This window comes from Nuphar pumila, chromosome 1 (genome assembly GCF_984573655.1).
Source record: "Nuphar pumila chromosome 1, dmNupPumi1.hap1.1, whole genome shotgun sequence".
Taxonomy (NCBI): Eukaryota; Viridiplantae; Streptophyta; class Magnoliopsida; order Nymphaeales; family Nymphaeaceae; genus Nuphar; species Nuphar pumila.
Genome location: NC_143249.1, coordinates 71,439,466 through 71,462,911, shown reverse-complemented (window position 1 = coordinate 71,462,911; position 23,446 = coordinate 71,439,466). Strand labels below are relative to the sequence as shown.

At 40.3% G+C, this 23,446-nt stretch overlaps 1 protein-coding gene across 8 annotated transcripts in view; it reads right to left on the bottom strand.

Moving 5' to 3' along the window:
- LOC149849003 (uncharacterized) overlaps positions 1 to 23,446 on the bottom strand; it is a 37,465-nt gene that overhangs the window by 933 nt on the left and 13,086 nt on the right. For 3 of the 8 annotated variants that reach the window (XM_089998351.1, XM_089998345.1, XM_089998371.1), the window contains 2 exons: positions 4,665 to 4,847; positions 4,522 to 4,586 (listed from right to left, as the gene is read on the bottom strand). In XM_089998351.1, the coding sequence (XP_089854477.1) occupies positions 4,522 to 4,586; positions 4,665 to 4,809 (210 nt within the window). In that variant the 5' untranslated portion in view covers positions 4,810 to 4,847. The remainder of the gene's footprint in view (positions 1 to 4,521; positions 4,587 to 4,664; positions 4,848 to 23,446) is intronic. The other 5 variants (XM_089998366.1, XM_089998359.1, XM_089998379.1 and 2 more) reach the window with 2 other exon arrangements.

Here is a 23,446-nt window from a genome sequence, read left to right as displayed (position 1 = left end):
ATATAGGATGATGTGATGCACTATAACATTAAATCCCATCTCTTTCAGGTGTTGTAGATGATAATGTAATCGCTCCTAACATTGCAATTTATAGTGAGAACATTGATGCTACTGCCAAATATACATCAAACCCAAAATTTATGCAGTTCCAAGTCAGATCTCGCTAAAAAATAACAGTTTATTAATGCTCGAGTATCTCACTAGGCAAAAACCAAGACTCAACAAATGCAAGAGTTACAGGCAGATATAGGATCTGTGTGTAAAAGCAGTAATATGAATTATTCGCTAAATACCTAGCACTCATTCTTGGGCCTTCTTTGGCATATCTTTGTTATATATATATATATATATAATTTCTCTTTTTGAGCCAGGGGTATTTTGGTCTTTTCTCCTTGTAATAAACTTTGTCCTCTAGGGACAGCCTTTTTCTTTTACTTTTTTTTTCTTTTTGTCTTTTAACCAAAGACTAGGGGCTCTTTGGTCATTGGACCAAAGAGTCATTGGAGCTCCCAATGGCCTCCCCTTTATGTGTGGTATTATGTATAAATAGGGGTTAAACCCCACTTGTTCTTTCAATGCTTGTGTTAAGCATTTGATCAATAAAGGCTGATATTTTTACGTTCTTGTGTATTTATTTTTTGCCTTATGACTTTTGTATTGTCTCATAGTGGACTTGTGCATATGCACTTGTATGATTGTGATCTTGTAAGCCCTTAGTGGCTAGTGTTTCATGCTTTCGCATATTTCATTACATGGTATCATAGTCATAGTGCTCTTCGATTTGTGAAAAGTTGTCATCAAGTGATTGTGTTCTAGACAGTTTTTTAAGAGATCATGCCCTCCTTCTCTCCATTTCACTCTCTTCCTCTTCCTCTCTTTCTCACATAATCAAGACCAAAATCAACCTCTCATTTAAGCTCAATAGAAAAAACTACATAATGTTGCCATCCGCTATGGAAAACAATCTCAAATGAAAGAAGCTTTTGGGGTATGTAATGGGCACTATCCCCGAACCCCAACTCAAGCTCACAAAAATTGAAGGAGCTTAAGAGAAGGCTTTAGAGGAAGATGCTTATGCCAAGGCCATTGAGGATCATCATAAGTTTAAGATTGAGAGAGCAACCATGCAAAAATTCTTGCATGGTTCATGAACAATGTCGAGCTTAAGGTATGTGCAAACATTGCTAAATTTTGAAAAGCCAATGAAGCTTGAATTTTAATGAAGGGTATGTATACCTCCAAAAAAAAACTTGCAAGAGCATATTTTTTTGCAAGAAAAAGTTAGAACCTATGTCACACGGACTCAGCTCCAAGGTCGACGCACCCGCATCGACACGCACGGACACGGGTGCGGCTCGGACTCGGTCAAACCGACCCAGGGTCAATGCACCCAGGGTCATTTTGGTCCATTTTTATTTTTAAAAAAAAAAATTCTGGGCTACAGAATTTAAGGAAAAAAACCCCTCCTGTAACGAAAAAAACCATGAATCAGGCTTCACAACTCATCACCTGTCCCCTAATGGGCACAACTTTGATCGAGTCTTATATATATATATATATTTATTTATTTATATATTTTTTTAAATATATATATATATATATATATATATATATATATATATATATATATAGCCGAGTCCCCGTGTCCAAAATTTTTGAAATTGCGCCGCACCCGCACCCATGTGACATAGGTTAGAACTACTAAGCAAGGGGACTTAAGTATCCAACATTTTTATAGTGCTTTAAATCTCCTATGGGATAAACTAGTACTTTTGGAGCCTGAGTTGCCATTGAAGATGTGAAACTTAGGCAAAAACAAATGGAACAAGAGAGATTTTTTCAATTCTTGTATGGGCTTCATTCCAAATTTGAGCAAATTAGATCTCTCTTACATAGATCTACTCCTTTTCTTCTTAAAGATGCTACTGTCGAAATTGTTCAAGAAGAAACTCGTCTTTGAATGAGTAAAAGTTGTGATGAAGTGTTGATAGTATCTAAACCCGACAACAATGTTAAGACCTATAAGCCTCCACACTTTGAGAGGCAAAACAACTATAATAATAATAATAACTATAGTGGTGCAAAAAAAATGAATATTTGTAATCATTGTAATGAGCCAGGTCACATTAAACCAGGGTTACCGGAAGCGCCTAGCTAAAAGGGGAAGCGCGCTTCCCCGAAGCGCGCTTTAGAAGCGCAGAACGTCGCGCTTCCGAAGCGTGGGGGGAAGCGGCCGCCTTTTTTGGGAAGCGCGTCCCACTTTTTTGGGAAGCGCGCTTCCCTTTAATGGGGGACGCATTTCCCTTTAATGGGGGACGCGCTTCCCTTTAATGGGAAGCGCGCTTCCCCCTCGCTTCCCCTGTTTTTTCAATTTTTTTTTGTATTTTTTATTTTTATTTTTTTCGCTTCCCCCTCGCTTCCGAGACGCTTCCTATGTCGCTTCCGAGATGCTTCCTAGGTCGCTTCCGAGACACTTCCCAAATCGCTCCTAAGTGGTCCCACGCTTCCCCGCTTCCTAAAAATTTTGAAAGTGCCTCGCTTCCCGCTCCCGCTTCCCGTATCGCTTCCCGCTCCCGCTTCCTCAACTAGCAACCATGCATTAAACCCGCTTGTCCTAAGTTGAATGAAACCTTCAAGTATAAGGTTGCTTTCGTTGAAGAATCTACTTTCAAGAAGAAAGGAGAAGAAAGCAAAAGTGGAGGCAATCTTAAAGACACACTTGGTCAAATATCCACGATACTTCAACAAATTCTTAAAGCAACCTCATCTACATCGGGTACCGTCATTGCCTCCTCATCTTCACCCGGTATGTATTCTTGGATTCTAGATTTGAGAGCATCTTTTCATATGATCCCTCATGAGAATGCCTTATCTGATATATGCATAAACTCAAACTTGTCTTGTGTTTCTACTGCCGATGGAACCATTTTGAAAATTGAGAGTATAGGAACTTTGGATTCAAAAAATGTTCAAAATTTTCATGTTACAAAAGTTAGAGTTGTTCCTAAACTAAAGTTAAACATTTTTTCAGATTCTCAAATTGCCAACCATGGGTAAGAAATATCTTTTTCATCTAAAAGTTGCTTTGTGCAGAATCTCTGATCCGAGAAGTGGATTGGGCAAGGCCATAGGAAGGAAGATCTTTACTTTATGGACTCATTGTCTCTCCCTTCAAAATCTTTTTGTAACCATGTCCAAAATAAGGGAATTGAAACTTGACATAAAAGACTTGGACATCCAAACTATTCTAAAATGTATGTTTTTTCTTTTGAAAAGAAATTTTGTGGTATATAATGCGAGCCAGTACCTATCGATCACTTGACCTGACATAGCACATGTGGTCCATAGTGCGAGCCAGTTTCAACATGCACTTACCTCAGTTCACATGGTTGTTATGAGAATTGTTAGATATTTGAAGGGACACCATAACTAAAGGGTTTTTCTTATCCTCTTCATCATCTCTAAATTTAATTGCTTATATTGATTCAGATTGGAGAGATAATCCTAATTATCGCATTTCTACTACATGTTATTGTATTTTTCTTGGCTATTTGCTCATCTCTTGGAGGTATAAGAAGCAACAAAAAGTCACTTTCTTCCACCAAAGCAGAGACTTAGGCAATGACAACTACAACCACAAAGATTGTTTGGCTAAGAAGTCTGCTAAAAGACATGGGCGTCATTATCTCTACACCATCGAAAATGTGTTGCAACAACAAAATTGTCATTTACATTGCGAGCAATCACACATTTCACTTTCACAAAGCATATAGAGATGGATTGTCACTATGTTCGAGAGGAATTTCTTAAAGGGACCATAAAGCTTTCATATATGACATCAGAGTTCTAGCTCGTTGACTTCTTCACCAAAGCATTACCATCGTTGCATTTTTCTTTTCTCCTTGGCAAACTTTTGGTCATCTCATCGTCATTTTTAGGGGGGAGTGTTAAATATATATTCTTCATGAATATATATATATATATATTCTTTCTTTTTAGAATATATTTTAGAAAATTATGCATTTTTCTTTTTGCTTTTTTGTTTTTATTTATTTTTGTTTCATGACAAAAAAGCTATCAAGGGCATTTTTGTCTTTCCTGTTTTAGCCGTTGGGCTGGTCCAATTATTAGCTCAACTAGCCGTTGGACTAGCCCAATGGTTAGTTGAGTCTCTCTTTTCTCTCCTTTGTGTATATATAGGGGTTACACCCCTCTTGTGATTTATGCTTCTCTAAAGTATCTGTAAGATAAATAAAATTTATTTTTTATATTGTTTGCTCTTGTGCTTTCCCTTAGTGGTTCATGTGCTTTGCCCTTAGTGGCTTTTTGTATTTGCCTATAGTGGCATGTGTTCTTTGCCCTTAGTGGCCCTTGTACTTGTGTGCTCTTGATTCCATTACAGTATGACTCACTTTTCTTACCAGGTTCCCTAGGCTGAATTGCTTATAGACATTGCTATATTAATTTAAAAACATACCTAAAAAAGTAATGATATTGTAGACAAGTTACAAATGCACAAACCTTGAAATTGATTAAATCAGGAACAACATAGTGGGGCAATTTTTCATCCATCACAACATATCCACCTGCACAAAAGTGATTTCTTTAGAAAGGACAATTTTTCATCCATCACAACATATCAACCTGCACAAAAGTGATTTCACCTTTGCGTGTATGGAAACCAGTAGGCTTGCAATTTTTTCCCTTGTAATAATCACGAGGGCCTCTTTTAGAAGAGAGGATGTCAAGAGAGGAGCTACGCTTTCTTCTCATTGCTCGACAAATACCCATTATTAACCCCAATGCCATTGTTCCCCTTGCCTTAGCTGTACACAAGTACTACTGTACTGGCGTCAAAAAGAACAGCCAAATTCAAAAGCCAAGACCTTGGCAATGGATCCATAAGCAAAAATGAGAAAATAAATAAACATAAAGCATAATTCTCTACATTCACAAAATGTATTTTCAAATAACTAGAAAAGAGAAATTTAACATTTCCTAATTCCTATGGATGACTACAACCAACAAGAAAATGTTTAGCATCATTCTTACTACCTTTTGAGCTAAGTAGGGTGAAATATTACAACTGGATTGAGAGAACTATCTCAACCCAGGGATCTCAGTTTAAATCACATCAGGGCTATCCATCAGTTTGACCACAAAGAAATAATAAAAACAGTAACTTGAACTGCATGACACATTTTTGTATAAGATATCATACTCTCTCGATGGCATTGAAGAAATTGCCCCATCAACACCATAGTAATGTAAGTGAACATTGCCAAACAAATATTCAACGTAAAAATGCCAGCAATAACTTCCATAAAAAATTGGATGAGCCTGAGCATGCCTATATCTCTAGTAGCACCCAAGTTCATTCTACTTTGTTAAATCAAACATAAATTTTACTCCCATAACCACTTGGTTATGAAGTAATTGCCATTTAATAAGATGCATCTCTGTGTTATGGCTCCAGTCATCATAAAATGACTTTGATGTTACTTGCTATACAATATATTCAAACTGAAGAATAACCAACAAAAGTCACTAATAACAATGTAACTTCTGATATTAAATCTGGAAACCATGTTGGAATCTTTTCCTGTCCATATGACACTGTAATGCATGACAACAAATGTCATAGGTTAATAATATCTATTAAAATTCTTAAGCGTACCAACAAAGATCCACAAGATGCATAAAAATGGATGCTCTTCTTAGCAAAGCATACATAAGAGCACCACCTAGCACAAAGCCTAGCGTAGGGCCTACAAGCATAGAGCAAAGAAAATTCTCTTCTTTGAGCATAGAACTGCTACGCAGGACTATAAAAAGCCAATAGCACTAGGCGAGATGTCTGAACTGAATCTCGTGACTGAGATTCACAAAGATAGAACTCATGTCACTAACAAAAGTGTCTTCTCAGAATGAGTGTCCAGCAAAGTGGAGCAAGCAGAGGGGGTTACTAGATTGGTAAGGGTGAATATGCAACAGGAAAGGCAGCAGACCCGGGACCAGCAGCCAAGCCAGCCACGCTACACCAGAATGTAATTTCTTGGAAAGACAGCCTTTCTCAGGAAAAATGTGGTTAGCTTTTTATAGATTTTTTTTTCATTCTTAAAGAAGTACGATATATTTTGTGACATCTTAAAAATAATGTCTCTTTCATGATATTGTCTGCAAGAAATTCAAAGTTCTGGTACTTTTTGAATTATTCAAGAGATTGCAGTAGATTAAAGTTTTTGAAAGTTCACAAGATCATGCTGCAAGAAATTGAAAAGGGCAGATATTTGTAATTATGTCTTAATAGGCTAATTCACGAACATGCCAACTTATATTTCCGTGGATATAAGGCCAAGCAATAATGAGCATAACCTACAAATGGTAAGATAGAAATAGTTCCTTATCTCAGAAGGCCCAGTTAGCCACAGAAAAAGTAATTGAAGTTGCAGTTTCCTCTGTATCCAACATTTTCAAATTTTTAAGTATTTTCGACATTTTTTAGTAGCTTAAAGTTTCTCATTTCTTTTAACTATTTACTTTTAGGATCTATTAGGAGAAGATAATTGGCAAGAACAGATGGAAATGAGTTGGAGCGAAACAGATTTGGAAGGAATTGAATGAAATTTACTAGTTTGGCAGCACCTTGTCATTGTCCAAGGATTCAGGCTAACCAATTCTTTCTGATTCGTTATTTTGTTTGGTGGCGATTCCTTATTTACATAGAATAAGTTCGGGTTGGATCTATGAACTGCTAATTGCAATGGTTTCTAAAACAAAGAGTTTTTGTAACAGGGTGGGTTGGTATATCATTCGAAATACCCTTGAAGCTTTGAGAAGCTATCAACCTCTATCCCTCCCTCACGCTAAGCGGCCATGACATGAGCCCACATTCATTACCTTAATATGATACCTCACAAAAACGATATGAAGTCAGTGCATTGTAAGAGGTGTTTCAGCAACAAACAACAGAAAAATACATTGTGAAAAGGTTTCCATCTTTTCAACCAAATCAACATGTTCAGTTTCAGAAAAGAATACCCACAATGTTGGACTCAAAGAAGCAATCAAGCAACGTCTAAGCAACAAAACTAGTCATGAATAGAGCACCCAAATTTAGAACCTTTCAGATAGCAGCATATTCAACATCTGTAACACCCAACCAATGGGAAAAAATAAACTAAGAAAAGAAGGATGAGATCCAGCAAGACCCCAATAATAAACAAACAAGCATGAATAATTTATCACTAGAGCCACTATCCTGGACATTACAGAAGCTGCCCTCATATCTTTTCCCTTGAACCTCAAAATACCTTCAAGATTTAACATACCAACAAGCCAGAATCCAAAAACAAAACGCAAAAGAAAGGATCCATTCTTCATTCTATTAAGATTGAAACAACACCAAACGCGATTTCTCTTTGGGGCTTTCGTTATGAATCTTTGAATAAGAAAAGAAGAAAGATCACTCCTTTCGGGAAAAAAAAAAGATCATGAGTTCTCAGCGTTCATTTCAGAAATTCAGAATACCAAACAAAATTAGAATAAAGAAAAAGAAAAAAGAAAAAGGGATTACCAAACCTCCTCCTCCTCCTCTCTCTCTCTCTCTCTCTCTCTCTCTCTCTCTCTCTCTCTCTCTCTCTCGGGCAACGGCATGGTTAACCGGATCAATATAATGGACCGAATCAATCATCGGGTCAAGCTAGGTCCGATGAAGTTTGTTTGGTCCAACCGATTGGATCGGATCAGTGGTCAGGTCCAAATTGATCCGCTTTGATGTTTCGGTTTCACTGCATGACTGGGTGTGGGTCCTTTTTTTTCCTCCTTGGGCACAAGCGGATCCGACCTAATTTTCCTAGCATTGTGGCCCATAATCCAAACTCCTAAGGAAACCCAAAGTTTCAGCCCAACTTCTATGTCACAATGATACGGGTACGAGCTGAGTGGTGACACGAGTTTGACAAGCAAGTTGGAAATATTTTTATTTGGAAAATGGGATAGGAGGACACAATTTTTATTTAATAAAAAACCATATTTTCATATTTTAATATGAAAATATATTTTTACTAAAATATTTTTAAAACTATTAAAATAACATTTAAACTAATGTCCACAGGGGTTGTGTCGGCATGTCAGTGCTAGGGATGGCAGTAGATCCAGGCGGGGGACAAGGTCTCCATCCCCACCCCGTCTCAAAATCTTGCCTTCCATTCTTGCATGGGTTTTGATTTTAACCTTCATCCCCGCTTTCATCCTTGTTTCATGTCCTTCGCCTTCCGTCCAAACAGGGCAAGGCGGGATGAAGCCATGTTTCTCCTTTTTAAAGTAGGAGAGAAAGCTTTAATAAAGGGGATCAAGGATGTGGCAGGGTGAAAAAAAGGGTAAGTCCATCCTTGCCTCCCTCCTCACATGGGTTTTGATTTTAACCTTCATATCCATTCCATGTCCTCCATGCCCGGTCCAAACAAGGCGAGGCGGGGCAGGGCCCAGTTTCCCCCCACTGCCATCCCTAATCAGAGCATGTCCCATTCGTATCATATGATAGCTCTGTACAACACAAACATGACCCATTTAATAAACCGGTTAGGCGGGCGGGTCAACCCATTTACACGAACCCATACCCCTTTACACGAACCCATATATATATATATATATATATATATATATATATATATATATATATGGGTTGTGGGTTTATCAAACGGGTTAGCAGGTTGGCATACCCCTAACACAAACATGACCCATTTAATAAACCGGTTAGGTGGGTCGACCCGTTTACAACACAAACCCGTTTAAGCCAAACCCTAACCCGGCTAAGAAGCGGGTCGGGTCAGAATTTGCTACCCCTAGCTGCCAGTGAGTTTGGTACCCGACCCATCAGGATGTAACCAAACATGAGATAAGGAACTATTTCTAACCTGAAATATATATATGGGTTCGTGTAAAGGGGTATGGGTTCGTGTAAAGGGGTATGCCAACCTGAGATAAGGAACTATTTCTATCTTACCATTTGTAGGTTATGCTCATTATTGCTTGGCCTTATATCCACGGAAATATAAGTTGGCATGTTCGTGAATTAGCCTATTAAGACATAATTACAAATATCTGCCCTTTTCAATTTCTTGCAGCATGATCTTGTGAACTTTCAAAAACTTTAATCTACTGCTGTCACGGGCCTATTTCCTTCAATGGGCCAGCGCGGCGCGACGGTCCTTCCTTACCGCCGCAAGCCTACTCGTCAGCTCGCTTGCCGGTCGCGGAAGCTTATGATCAGAGTGCAAGAGAGCAAGAGAGAATAGAGGGAGAGAAGTTGCAATCACAAGAAGCAATCACAACGAGGGTGAACAAAAGAAAGCTCAACGCATTTGATTCATTCACAATTTTGCCCGCAGGCTATTACAGTTCAAGTATACGGGCTGCCCCTTCGGGGTATTAATTCACCTGAACCGGGCAGCTTACATCAGACTCAACAAAAGCAAAACAGACTCTAAGCGCAACTGTACACTGTAAGTCGCAAGGGAACATGCTCCCCCCTTCAAATCATGCGCCGTCCTCGGCGCCATCTGTTTCGTGGTAAGCCCTGACTTCAGCCGGGTAGCGGCTGTTCATTCGAAATGCAGGCTCCCACGTTGGTTCCGCTGTTTCCTCCCACTGCACCAAGTATTTCTTCGCTTGCCCCAAGTAGTTGACCTTGTGGCGAAGGATCTGACTGAGGTGCTTTTCGGCCCGTTGTGCTGCCGGGGCCCTCTGCATGATGGGAGCGCGTTGCGGCACATTGCGTTCCGGGTCTCCATCATCTGGATGGAACTGCTTGAGGTTGCACACGTGGAACACCGGGTGCACCTTGAAGTCTGGGGGCAACTCCAGCTTATAGGCTAGCTTGCCCACCTTCTTTGTGATGGTGAAGGGTCCCTCATACTTTCTGAGTAGTCCGCGGTGCCGCCCGCGGAAGATGCCTGTGCGACCAGGATATAACTTCACCAACACTTGGTCCCCAACTTGGAACCCTGCGGGCCGACGGTGTTTGTCTGCCCACTTCTTCATTCTCTTTGCCGCTTTGTGTAAGAATGCCTTCGCTAACTCATTTTGCTCGTGCCAGTCACGAACAAACTGATAGGCGAATGATGGCCTTCCCTTTTCCTGTGTGGCAAGAGTGTGCGGGGTCAGTGGTTGCTGCCCCGTGGCTATCTCGAACGGACTGTGGCCTGAAGACTCGCTCTTCTGCAGATTATAACAAAACTGTGCCACATCAAGGAGCTTCACCCAATTTTTCTGATTGGCACTAACAAAGTGCCTAAGGTACTGCTCCAGGATCCCGTTGATGCGCTCTGTCTGCCCATCTGTCTGCGGATGGAAGCTAGTTGAAAACAGCAACTCAGAGCCCAGTAGCCGAAATACTTCACGCCAGAACTTGCCCGTGAAGCGAGCATCACGATCACTCACAATGCTCTTTGGTATGCCCCAGTGCTTCACCACATGCTTTACGAACAACTCTGCAGTCTTCTCTGCAGGGCACTCCTTAGAAGCCGGGATGAAGGTGGCATACTTTGAAAAACGATCCACCACAACTAGAATAGAACTGAGGCCCTCTACCTTTGGCAGACTAACAATAAAGTCCATGGAGATGCTATCCCATGGACGTTCTGGAATTGGTAGAGGCTCAAGGAGACCGGCAGCCTTCTGATTTGTCCCCTTATCCTGCTGGCAGATGAGGCATGTCCGCACATACCCCTCAACGTCGTCTCTCATCTGCGGCCAATAGTAGCCGCGCTCAAGGAGTGCTAAGGTCCGCTCCTGACCAGGATGGCCGGCCCATAGTGTATCATGGCACTCCTTGAGTAGCTCTCGGCGAAGGCTTCCCCACCGTGGTACAAAGATGCGTCCCCCTTTTGTTATGAGGAGGTCATCTTGTAGCCAAAATCGCCGAGTCTTCCCTGCCTGCGCTAGAGAAACAAGGTGTTGTGCGGTCGGATCCTGCTGCGTACCCTCGCGGATGCGGCTCAGCAGTGCACCCTCCAAATGCACTTCAGAAGACTCCGCACGCGCAGCTGCCAGTTCAGCCCTACGGCTCAGGGCATCCACCACAACATTGGTCTTTCCAACCTTGTACTCTAAGGCAAAGTCGAACTCAGCCAAAAACATCTGCCATCGAGCTTGCTTGGGCGTCAGCTTCTTTTGCGTCTGAAAATAGCTCGTGGCCACATTGTCCGTCTTGACGACGAACTCGGCACCCAAAAGGTAGTGCCGCCAGGTCCTGAGGCAATACACAATGGCGGTCATCTCACGTTCGTGCACTGTGTACCGCCTCTCTGCATCCTTCAGCTTACGACTCTCATATGCGATCGGATGCCCGTCTTGCATAATAACTCCGCCAATGGCAAAGTCTGAGGCATCAGTGTGGACTTCGAAGGGTCTCGAATGATCAGGCAGTCGCAGTACTGGCTCTCTCACTAAGGCTTTCTTCAAGCCCTCGAAGGCATCTTGGCACGCTCCTGTCCAGAGCCATACCCGATTTTTCTTTAACAAATCTGTGAGGGGCGCAGCAATGAGGGAATAACCTTCGATGAAACGCCGATAATAATTTGCCAAGCCGAGGAATGACCGCAATTCTGGCACTTTGCTTGGCGGAACCCATTCCTGGATGGCCCTTATCTTCTGCCCATCCATACGCAGCACACCACGCCCCACAACGTGGCCAAGGAAGCTGATCTCCTCCTGCCCGAAGAGACACTTCTCTCGTTTAACACAGAGGTCATTCTCCTTCAGCACCTGAAACACTGTTCGCAAGTGCCCGACATGTTCTTCCATGTTACTGTTGTAGATCACGATATCATCCAGATAGACTACCACAAACTTGTCTAAGTAAGGGTAGAAAATCTGGTTCATTAAAGTCGTGAATGTGGCTGGAGCATTTGTCAACCCGAATGGCATTACTAGAAATTCGTAAGCACCATAGCGGGTGACACAAGTTGTTTTCGGCTCATCACCTTCGGCAATCCTCACCTGCCAGTAACCCGATCGCAGATCTAGCTTGGAAAAGATACGGGCACTGCCTAGCTGATCGAACAAGTCTGCTATCAATGGCAATGGGTACTTGTTCTTCACCGTGACCTTGTTCAAGGCCCGGTAATCCACACATAACCGTTTAGAGCCATCATGTTTCATCTGAAAAAGGACCGGGGCACCAAATGGGGCTTTTGATGGACGAACAATGCCTGCGTCCAACATCTCGTCTAGCTGCCTGCGCAGCTCCTTCAACTCTGCTGGCCCCATACGGTATGGAACCATTGCGGGAGGCTTTGCTCCCGGGGTCAACTCAATCTTGTGGTCGACCTCGCGTCTTGGCGGAAGACGCTTTGGCAATTCCGGAGGCATCACCCCCCGGAACTCCTCCAATAGAGGGGCTAGGGTCGGCGGCACTGCTGCTTCTACCTTCCCTTCATCTGCACGCACTGCAACTAGGAATGTCTGCTCCCCATGCTTGACACCCTTCTTCAGTTGCATTGCTGATAACACTGAAGACTTGCCTTTCTGCGTAAGGCACTGCACTGTGTGGGACAGGTCCGATCCCATGATCGTCAACGTGTTAAACTTTGGCAGCATCATCACATTCTGGCTTCGCAGAAACTCCATACCCAGAATCACCTTGAAATCGTCCAGGGGCACCACAGAGAAATTGGCTTTGCCGACCCAACTCCCCACTTGAGTAGCCACATCTCTTGCTTCACCAAGAATGGGCTTGGCCTCAGAGTTTACTGTTTTGATAGTCCTCTGCTTTGGCCCAGTTTTCAAGCCCAACCGCTCTGCCTCTTCCCGCGAGACAAAGTTGTGTGTGGCCCCGGAGTCTACCATTGCCGAAGTAGACTTTCCATTCATGATGACTTCTACGTACATAAGTTCCTTACTGACCTGCATGTTCTTAGCTGCGCAACTTCTAGCTGCGTTAATCGATCGCATGGCGCCCATCCTCGGTTGCATGGTCTCAGCGTCACTGCCTTCAGTATCGTTGCATTCTTCCTGTGCAGCATTGGCTTGCCCGTCGTCCTTTACAAGGCGCTTTGGGCATTGCCGGGCGATATGTCTATCACCACAGAACCAACATGTCACAACCGCACCCTTGTTGCTGTTGTTATGCTTCGTGTAGTTCTGTTTCTTTTCGGGTTGATGGCGTGTCGACGCCTCACCTTTATCGTTGCGCTGCTCATCCTTCTTGCCTCCGTGGTCAGGCTTCTTCCCAACTTTGGTTGATGGGGTGAAAGGTTTGCGCTGAGTATCAACTAAGCGCTCCGCCGCCACATATGCATCCTCCAAAATACGGGGGTTGCTCCTTTCCACTTCGGACTGTGCCCATGGTTGAAGTCCCACAATGAACCAGTTGAGCATGTCGTCTTCTGGCATGTTAGGTATCTCCAGCATAAGCTTCTGGAACGTTCGGACATAGTCTTGCAACGAACCAGTATGTTTGAGTTCACGAACCATCCGGTAAGCCTGTCTCTGCGCATTTCTTGGCATGAAGTAGTTGCGCAACTCTACTTTGAAGTCGTCAAAGGTGTCTATCACACATTGACCCCTCTCCATGTCATTGCGCTTCCGCCTCCACCAAGCGATAGCATCACCATCAAGTAAGGCCGCTGCAGCCTTGATCCTCAGATCTTCAAGGGTCACATTTTGGATATCCAAGTAGTCTTCTACTTGGAACAAGAAGTTCTCAATGGCCTTGCTGTCGCGAGAACCATTGAATTTTGCGGGTCTAGGTACATCAATCCTTGACGATCTCTCACCATTTCCGCCATTCAGGGTCACCGTCCGCTGTAACGTACGGTTTCTCAACTCAAGATCGGCCACTGTAGTCGTCAACGAAGTGACCTGCCCCATTAGTAAGTTCACCTGCTCTTGCAGGCTCGCCACCACATCATTCAATCCATTGAATGAATCACATGCACGTGAAATCGCTTCATCATGCGAAGTCACATCTTCCACCAGCTTATTAACAGTTGCAGCCAACTCTTCTTGGCCCTGAGGTGAACCCATCTCCTCAGCTTCGGCAACTGCCTTGCCTCTGGTGTTGCGCAAGTGTTGATAAGGCGCCACGATGTCTTGCTCACAAATCGCAGCCTGTCGGCGTGTCTGTCGACACCGACTCCGGAGTCCCTTCCCCAGCACGAGAACGGGCTCTGATACCACTTGTCACGGGCCTATTTCCTTCAATGGGCCAGCGCGGCGCGACGGTCCTTCCTTACCGCCGCAAGCCTACTCGTCAGCTCGCTTGCCGGTCGCGGAAGCTTATGATCAGAGTGCAAGAGAGCAAGAGAGAATAGAGGGAGAGAAGTTGCAATCACAAGAAGCAATCACAACGAGGGTGAACAAAAGAAAGCTCAACGCATTTGATTCATTCACAATTTTGCCCGCAGGCTATTACAGTTCAAGTATACGGGCTGCCCCTTCGGGGTATTAATTCACCTGAACCGGGCAGCTTACATCAGACTCAACAAAAGCAAAACAGACTCTAAGCGCAACTGTACACTGTAAGTCGCAAGGGAACAACTGCAATCTCTTGAATAATTCAAAAAGTACCAGAACTTTGAATTTCTTACAGACAATATCATGAAAGAGACATTATTTTTAAGATGTCACAAAATATATCGTACTTCTTTAAGAATGAAAAAAAAATCTATAAAAAGCTAACCACATTTTTCCTGAGAAAGGCTGTCTTTCCAAGAAATTACATTCTGGTGTAGCGTGGCTGGCTTGGCTGCTGGTCCCGGGTCTGCTGCCTTTCCTGTTGCATATTCACCCTTACCAATCTAGTAACCCCCTCTGCTTGCTCCACTTTGCTGGACACTCATTCTGAGAAGACACTTTTGTTAGTGACATGAGTTCCATCTTTGTGAATCTCAGTCACGAGATTCGGTTCAGACATCTCGCCTTGTACAACACAAACATGACCCCTTTACACGAACCCATCAACCCACAACCCATATATACATATATATATATATATAGACTTATCTAACCCTAACTCCTAACTTTATACTTTAGTCACCTACCTAACTCCTTCCTAACCCCCCCCCCTTTATATATATATTGAAGTTTTATGTTGATGGTTTATATTAATGTTGGCAGTACAATTTCATATAGTATAATATGTATTTTTTTGTGTGTTTCTAATTGTGTTATTCAGGTTAGACAGGTTATTGGGGTTACTCGGGTCGGTTATCGTGTCTATGTTATCGGGTTGACCCGGTTAATAAATGGGTTGGCGTGTCATGTAAACGTGTCGTGTGGACCCGATCTGTTTATTAAACAGGTTAACCGTATTGTGTTGGGTTACCCGTTTAATAAATGGGTCATGTTCATGTTCATGTTTGCCACATCCGACCCGTTTAATAAACGAGTCGTGTTCGTGTTGATGTACTCTGACCCACCAACCCGTTAACCCGCCCCACCAACCCCCAATTGCCACCCCTAGTTATAGACACATACAGAGTTTTAGGCTTAAGCCTGGCCATACCTAAGTCTTCCACATAAGCTATCATTATTTTCACTTTACATTTATTAACATGTGCCAATTTAGGCCCACAAGGCTCTGAACACCTGGCTAGGTAAGTTGAGTTAGGGCTTTCAAGTTGAAAAAGGTTGAGAGTTTACCTAAGTTTTTCTAAAGCAATCATTATTTTCACTTTACATTTATTAATATGTGTCAATTTAGGCCCACTAGAGCTCTTCCCATTTGACTAGATTAGTTGACTTAAGGCTGCCCCAAAGGTGTTTGAAGTAGTAGGCAGGCGGTCTAGGTTCAAACCTCTCCACCCATATGAGACATCCAAATCATAATGATGGTTCTCCATGCGATATAAAAAAAAAGCAAACGTGTACCAATCTAGCATGCCAAAGTTATCATCGTCATCATGGAGCTTTGATGTATGAATCATCTGATGTCTAAATTAGTCAGTACTGCGAGCCCTACAATGGGGGATAAGGCAAGAGTACACAATTCATCAACTTCTCAAACATGGTCATCAGCAGACAACTAACCAAGACCCAAAAATATGTCCTTAACAAATATTAAAAAACGCTCGTCCTTACGGACGGGGGACGGGTCACCTGTACGCATAAAGTCACACGCTGATCAAACATGACGTGTAAGCACACTTTTTTTTTTTAAAGGCAAGCTGGGGTTAGGCAGAACCACTTATACAACTATATCATTGGCTTTTGAACTTGCAACGTCTCAACACAAGGTGACGTGCACTGGCTGCTCCCACCCCCTCCCTTGGTGTAAAAGCACACATATAGTAAAGCATGACATCAAATAACAATGATAACTGCCAACATTGATTTTGGCAATTAAAAAAGTTATCTATAATTTAACTAACTTTTATAAATAAATACATTATTAATTAAGTATATAGAGAAAGAGAGGGTGTCATCAAATCTATGAGTGTAACTTGGTCGGGTAAACCCAAACCGGACCAAGTCATGAAATGACCCAATTTTGAGAAATCTATGGGTTTGGGTCAAGTATAAAATCCCAAAACATTTAAAAAATGGGTAAGCTCTGGATATGATAAACGAAAAATGATTGTACTGTACAACAAAAAAATGACACATTTATCAAAATCTTCTAGAATTTTTGAAATCTGCCCTATGTCCAAATTCACAAATGCTCAACTTCTTTAGGACCTTTTTACTGTTTGCACGAGCAACCATCATGAGGTTCGCACTATATATCAATACACTCTCCTAGTATCATAAACTCTCACTAAAATGTAGGTTCACACTTTTTTTTTGCAGACCTCACGAAACTCGCATACTAAATTTGTGAACCTCCTGAAACTGAAACCTATGTAACTTTGCATATATAGTAAGACATTCACGAGATACCGTGTGAACCTCCTTTCAATAACAGATCCTCAAGAAGATATGCAAATATGTGACTATCTACACAAATTTTTGGCATGTGAATTTTCGTACATTCGCATGTTTGTTAAATCATATATAAAGTCATTTTTTTATATTTTTTTTCTTGCAAAGAACCTGAATCCTATTTCCTTTAGAACCCTCAATATTTTCCCTCTAGAACCCTTTTCTGCAAAATACTGTGTGATTCTTCTATATTTTTTTTGCTGTATTTCGATGAGGTTTTATTTTTCTTCTCATCGACTTCTCAAGTTAGGTTGAAATGTGAGTTCCATACAAACAAACAATATATATATATATATACATATATATATATACATATTATTTTATTTCATTCCAAACTTTTTATTTTTTTGGTACATATGAGCATTTAATGATCCCATGTGTATTTTTTTTTATTGTTGTTGCAGATTTTTTTTTTATGTTTTCTTGTATTTTATTTAATATTTTTATCAAATTTATCGTTTAGGGTTTATTATGCTTAGTGTTTTTTCATAGATATATATTTATTTGTATTGTAAATGATTTGTGTTTGTTTGTTTGTTCGTCCTTTAGTTAATATTCAATGTTTTTGTGTTGGTGTATTGGAGCTAGGGTTGATTGTGTACAAGCATTGAATTAAGGTTAGGGTTTATTGTGGGTAGTTCGTTTTCAGAGTGTATATGAATGATCTTTTCTCATATGCTATTTTCATTAAATGAATGATATGTTGTGTGGTTGGTGCAGGCAGTTAATGATGACCTCTAAAATGGTTAAAGTATACTATCATAATACCGATCACCCTACTTAAAGATCTATAGTAGTTTTAAAGAACAATTGCTATAAGGAATTTATAGCTTTGATCTCTCATAAAATATAATATATGAAAGAGTCAATGATCATTTGGTATAGTTGTTCTCCAAAATTAGATAGCCAATATCTATTTATCTATCTATATGTATGGATAGATGTCTTAGACGATAATGATATAGAATCAATATTATTTAGTGTTCGCCTGATTGACAACAATACAAGGGGTCATAGACACCATAAGTTCATCGGCTTTTTCATGTGGTTGCATGCAAAGGACCTTTGTTGTTCTCAGGTAGCTACAAGCAGAGGAGGAGCGTTGAGAGGCCGCTCCTCTCTTCCTCGATTTTGCAAATCGAGGCACCGTAGAGGGGAGCCTCATCATTCACCAGTGGAGAGCTCTCTGGTGGCCGCTCCTTTCCCTCTCTCTGCCTTTCGTAGGCATATGTGGTGCAAAGGTGGCGGAGGCTTGCCGATCGACGACGAGCCGCACTCTTGCGACGTTCTCCCTTCCCCACTCTCATGAGGTGCAAAGGTGGTGGTGGCTGACAGATCACCAGTGAGCTGTGCTCCTGTGATCATCGCAAAATTTTTCCTCTCTTTATGGTTTCTCTCTCTTCCTTCTCTTTTCCTTTTCTAACCTCTATTCTCCTCCTTTTTGAAGGGAGAAGGATAAAAGAAAGAAAAGAAAGAGAGAAGAGAAAAGAAAGAAAGAAAGAGAGAGAGAAGAGGAACTATTTTGCGTGGTTTTCACTTGACCTTTATTTGAAAACATTTAGAAAATTACTCGCCTCCGTTTTGAAAATTCGCGGGAAAAATGGAGAGACGGGATTTGCTCGTCGGTACGAGGTTCGACCGTTCCTGGCGCCTTTACCAGGGGTAATCGAACCAAGGATCGAATCTATGCCTTTTGCTTTGCCTAAATATAATCTAAGGTTTTATTCTAACTCTAAATGCACAAGGAATCATGCTTGTGCAATGCGAGGATGTATGCTCTTTCGAAAAGATGTTTTGAAAAACCTCCAAGTATTGAAGAAATGATTGAATCTAACTTTAGAACTTGAGATAGATCAGAGAAGTTCTAAGTTTTTGAAATAAATCATGATTGGAAGAATAAATGAGAAAGAAGGACTTTGAAGCTTTGAAACGAAAGGAAATGAAGTTTCAAAGTCAAAAATGGACTTTGAATTTGAATTTAAGAAAGGAAAATGAATACTTGAAATGGAATTGAATTTGAAATCTAGAATTGGGAATGGAATTGGATCTAAAGATGGATTTAAGATATGAGATCTGAGATCCGATATAAAATTGGGTTCTGGATCCTAAGATGAATTTGGATCTGAAGTTTAAGATTCAAAGTAGAATTGGATTCCGGATCCTAGGATGGATTTTGGACTTGTAATTTGAGATCCAAGGTGAGGTTGGATTATGGATCCTAACATGGATTTGGATCTGTATTCTGAAATCTAATGTGGAATTGAATTCTGGATCCTGAAATGGAATTGGATCTGAAGTCTAAGATCCAAAGTGAAGTTGGAGTCTGGATTCTAAAGGGGAATTGGATCTGAAGTCTGAGATCCAAAAGTGAAATTGAACTCTGGATCCTAAAGAGGAATTGGATGTGAAGTCTGAGATCCAATATGAGTGTCGAATCCTGGATCCTAAAATGGATTTTGAGTTACATTCAGAAGATGAATCAAGAACTTCCAAGTTTAAATCGAATCTTGAAAATGAGATTTAGAATTTGAATATACAAACGAATTTCAAGGTCAAATTAGACCTTGAATTTTTGAGTTTGGAATTTAGAAGATGAATCAAGAGCCTCAAAGCTAAAATTGAACTTTGAGTTAGGGTTTTGAATATAAAATGAATTTGGAGTTTTAAAGTCAAATTGAACTTTGAAATCTGATTTGATTTTGAATACAAAAATGACTTTGAAATCTCAAAATTAAATTGAACTTTGAGATTGAAAATAGAACTTTGAAAAATGAAAGGATGAACGGGATTTGATAAGGATAGATTGAGGAGGATATTTACATTTACTTGAAGTTTTTGAAAAAAATGAATTTTTGAAAGTATGATGTAATTCTATCCTAAATGATGAATGAATTTGAAGAATTTGAAATTGGAAAAAGCTATTCCATTCTTTAAATGAATTAAAACAAGATTGAGGATATAATACATCCTTGACTATGATCATTGAATGTATTATATAATAATCTATATTTAAATTCAAGAGAAGAATAAAATACATTTGGTGCTTTTATAGAATTTAACATGAAATTAACCTTCAATATACCCTGACTATGGCCATTGGTATATATATTGAATTAATTTTAAGTTAAACTCTGATAAAAGATGAAATATTTGAAAATATGATGATTTTTGAAAAGGATCCAGTGTGGATCCAGTGTTATTTCATAAAAGATAAAAATACTAAGTCTTGTTTACATCCCGACTATGGCCGTTGATGTAAATCATCAACTTAGCATTAATTTACCTCTTACGAAATGGTGCATGTGCCATTCGTGTTTCACCATTGTGAGATTTTTGCAAAAAAAAGAGAAAATGATGTGGAAAACAAACAACTCTAGAGAAATATGTATCCTCCTACATTCTGATCTAGTGTAAGGAATAAGAATTTCTTATTACAATATTAAATTGAATTTGAGATTTGGATTTAACATTCCTAAGCTAAAATGATATTTTTAACTTACTTCCTACAAAATAGAGTTAGTGAAGCAAGGACATAACTTGAGAGAAATAGTGGAAAACATCAAACCAAAATCTATATATTTGACTAATGAAGATGTATATACCTGAATGCCTGATGACTGAGTCACCTACATGATTCATTTATATTTGTACAAGCAATTTGTAAGATGATACATGAATATACTGAGATATAACAATGTGGATATGAAAGCAATGCCACAAGAGGTCTGCTAAAGGGGAATTGATTACTAATGTAGGTTGCTGATATATGTTGTGTATTGAAGGTATACAACAGATGTGCATAAGTGGTACTGGAGGTGCTTTTGAAACTGTACCAAATGTGTCACATTTGTGATAGCAGTGAATGAAGGCAATGGGGGATTGAGTGCCGACGATGGTATGCAGCAGTGGTGTGCATATAGCATCCATGCATGTATTTACAGCAGGAAACGATGTATGGTGGCAATGTGTTGAAGTTTATGGGGTATAGTTCACTGTTGTTCATATGAAAATGTTGGAATACAGGGAAGATAAAGATGCAGTGATAGGCTGGGATGCAATGCTATAATGGATGAATACTAGCATTAAGGTGAGGAAAATGACAAGGGGCAGCAATATACTATGCTTATGGATGTTGCTGTTTGAAGGATAATGGAACTGGAGGTATGACTATTTAAAGATGGCAGGTGCGGCCGGGAAGAAGAGATACAACCAATTGATGGCTGGGCTGCTGCACAGGGCTATGAAGGCATGGACTGGAGCAGTGAATATGATGTTACAGAGTGGCTGGATTGCTGTGAAGGTGGGTGGATGCTTGTGTGGTGGGCTGTGCTGGTAATATAGGTGATGTGGCTGTGTTGGAGCATACTAGATAAATAAAACATACGCTGAAACTGATGCTGGTATATATTACAAAATGTTGAAACTGCTATTATGTGCTTGGTGGAAAAGAAATTAAGAAAAGCATTAAGGAACAGAAAACACTTACCGTGAAGGGCAGCAATTAATGAGAGCAAAAGGCGTTTGAGAATCACTACTTCACAACAAATAAAGACATGATAAAAACTCAAATGTAAGAAACAATTAGTTGTAAAACAATGATTATGACACACTACCTAACACACCCATTGCTAATCATACTCTAACTTTGTTAATAATATGCTAACATATACTGACTGCTAATATACAACATTAACCCCTCTTTTAACTTTTAGAAATACAGACCATTAACCGCTAATGCTAGTGTATATTCGCTGTTAATCGTGATTTTCATTGATTGCCTTAACCATAAACCCACTCCTAGCCTAACTGCAGACATCATACCATTTTGCCTTGATACTAACGATACCAGCATTTTGTGTTAACACAATACATACTGACAAAGGCCAACACCTACATTATAACACATACTCATGATGTATCACACTGCTAATATACCTATCCACCAATGTTTAATATCCAGCTTTCAATTGCACTGTATACATTACATCCTATCACACTGAAGATACAATTTGTTTGCTACCCATATTTACAAAAAAAAAACTAACACGCCATACCATCAATATATATATAAGTATATTACACAGGTCAACCACCTCACACGACACTAACACATTCTGTTAACACCTACTAACTACATACTGATTGTCACATTCTGCACTAGTATTCGATAACCAGTACTAACCCACTAGATATTCATCTATAGTAATCAAATTCCACTTCCAAACCTGCAGATAACATAATAGAGCTCATATTTAACAATGCCCAATGGCAACTGGCTGTGAAGCAACGAGTATGTATGCAGTGGTGATGGGGTACTAATGCAGATGCTGAAGTAGTGACAACAGCAAGTGAATGAGGTGCTGATGGTATGGCATGTACGCTAGGACTGTAGTAGGAAACAAAAATAGCTGAAGATATGTGAAATGATGCTGTGTGACAAGTAGGTGAATATGTAATTGTGATATACAAGGAGAAAAAGATGTAGCTGAAATGTGCAATATGAGACCGTGACAACAATGCAACAGAGGAATGAGCTGGGAGTGTTCGTAGAGTGGTGGCAGCACTGCGTGTGTATAGTTTCAGCAGATAGTTATGAAGGTAAAACACGCGAAAGCACACTTTAAAGAACAACATATATGTGACTACAGTGGATGTGTGGTATACGATTATACCCTATGGAATACAAGTGTAAGATGGGAAGTGAAGTAATGAGGAACAATGATGTTATGCATGTTAGTGGGGCATAATGAAATGGTGTGGATTTATGAGAAAAATAATTGTTGTGCTGAAAAGCAAAAAAAAAAAACAACTTTCATTACAAAGTGGATACAGCAAGGGACAATGGTTGATACAAATGGAGGCATCAATATACAACTATATGGTGATTGTAAGTACGGTGGAGGTAAAATGAGGATGTGGGGAAATGGCTGGATGTAATCTGATTGTGATTCTGTAGAGCACCCAATTTTAATGCACATTTTACAACAAATCATGAATTTGATATTGAACTATCAAAACATCATGGATGACAGAACCATGCAAAAGTGAGTCTGATTCCTTTCTTTAAGGATGCCAGAAATGATGCATTGTGCTGCAATTCTATGACCTTCCTATAGTCAAATATTACCATGACAATATCATATGACCATAGTACACCGACTCCCTGATAAGTTTTGTTATATCCGAATCATCACTTGTAGACATGCAGGTCTCCTGTTCACTACCAGCCATTGGGTCCTTGCATGCTTGTCCTTGGCATCAGAAGACTATCCTTTAGCCTTTTTAATCATACCTTCTAAGTTACAAGCCTCAACAATACTTCCATATATAGAAACCTTAACATCTTTCTCAGCAACGAATGAACAATATCATTGTTTTCAAAATTCTGAAAAGGGTTGGGATTAATGGAATGAACAAAGACTACTGTGAGATTGACAAATATATTGTTGTGGACATACATGTGAAATTATTTGGTTGAGTTATCAGAGACATACGTCTGGGGGAATTGACGTGGAGTGAG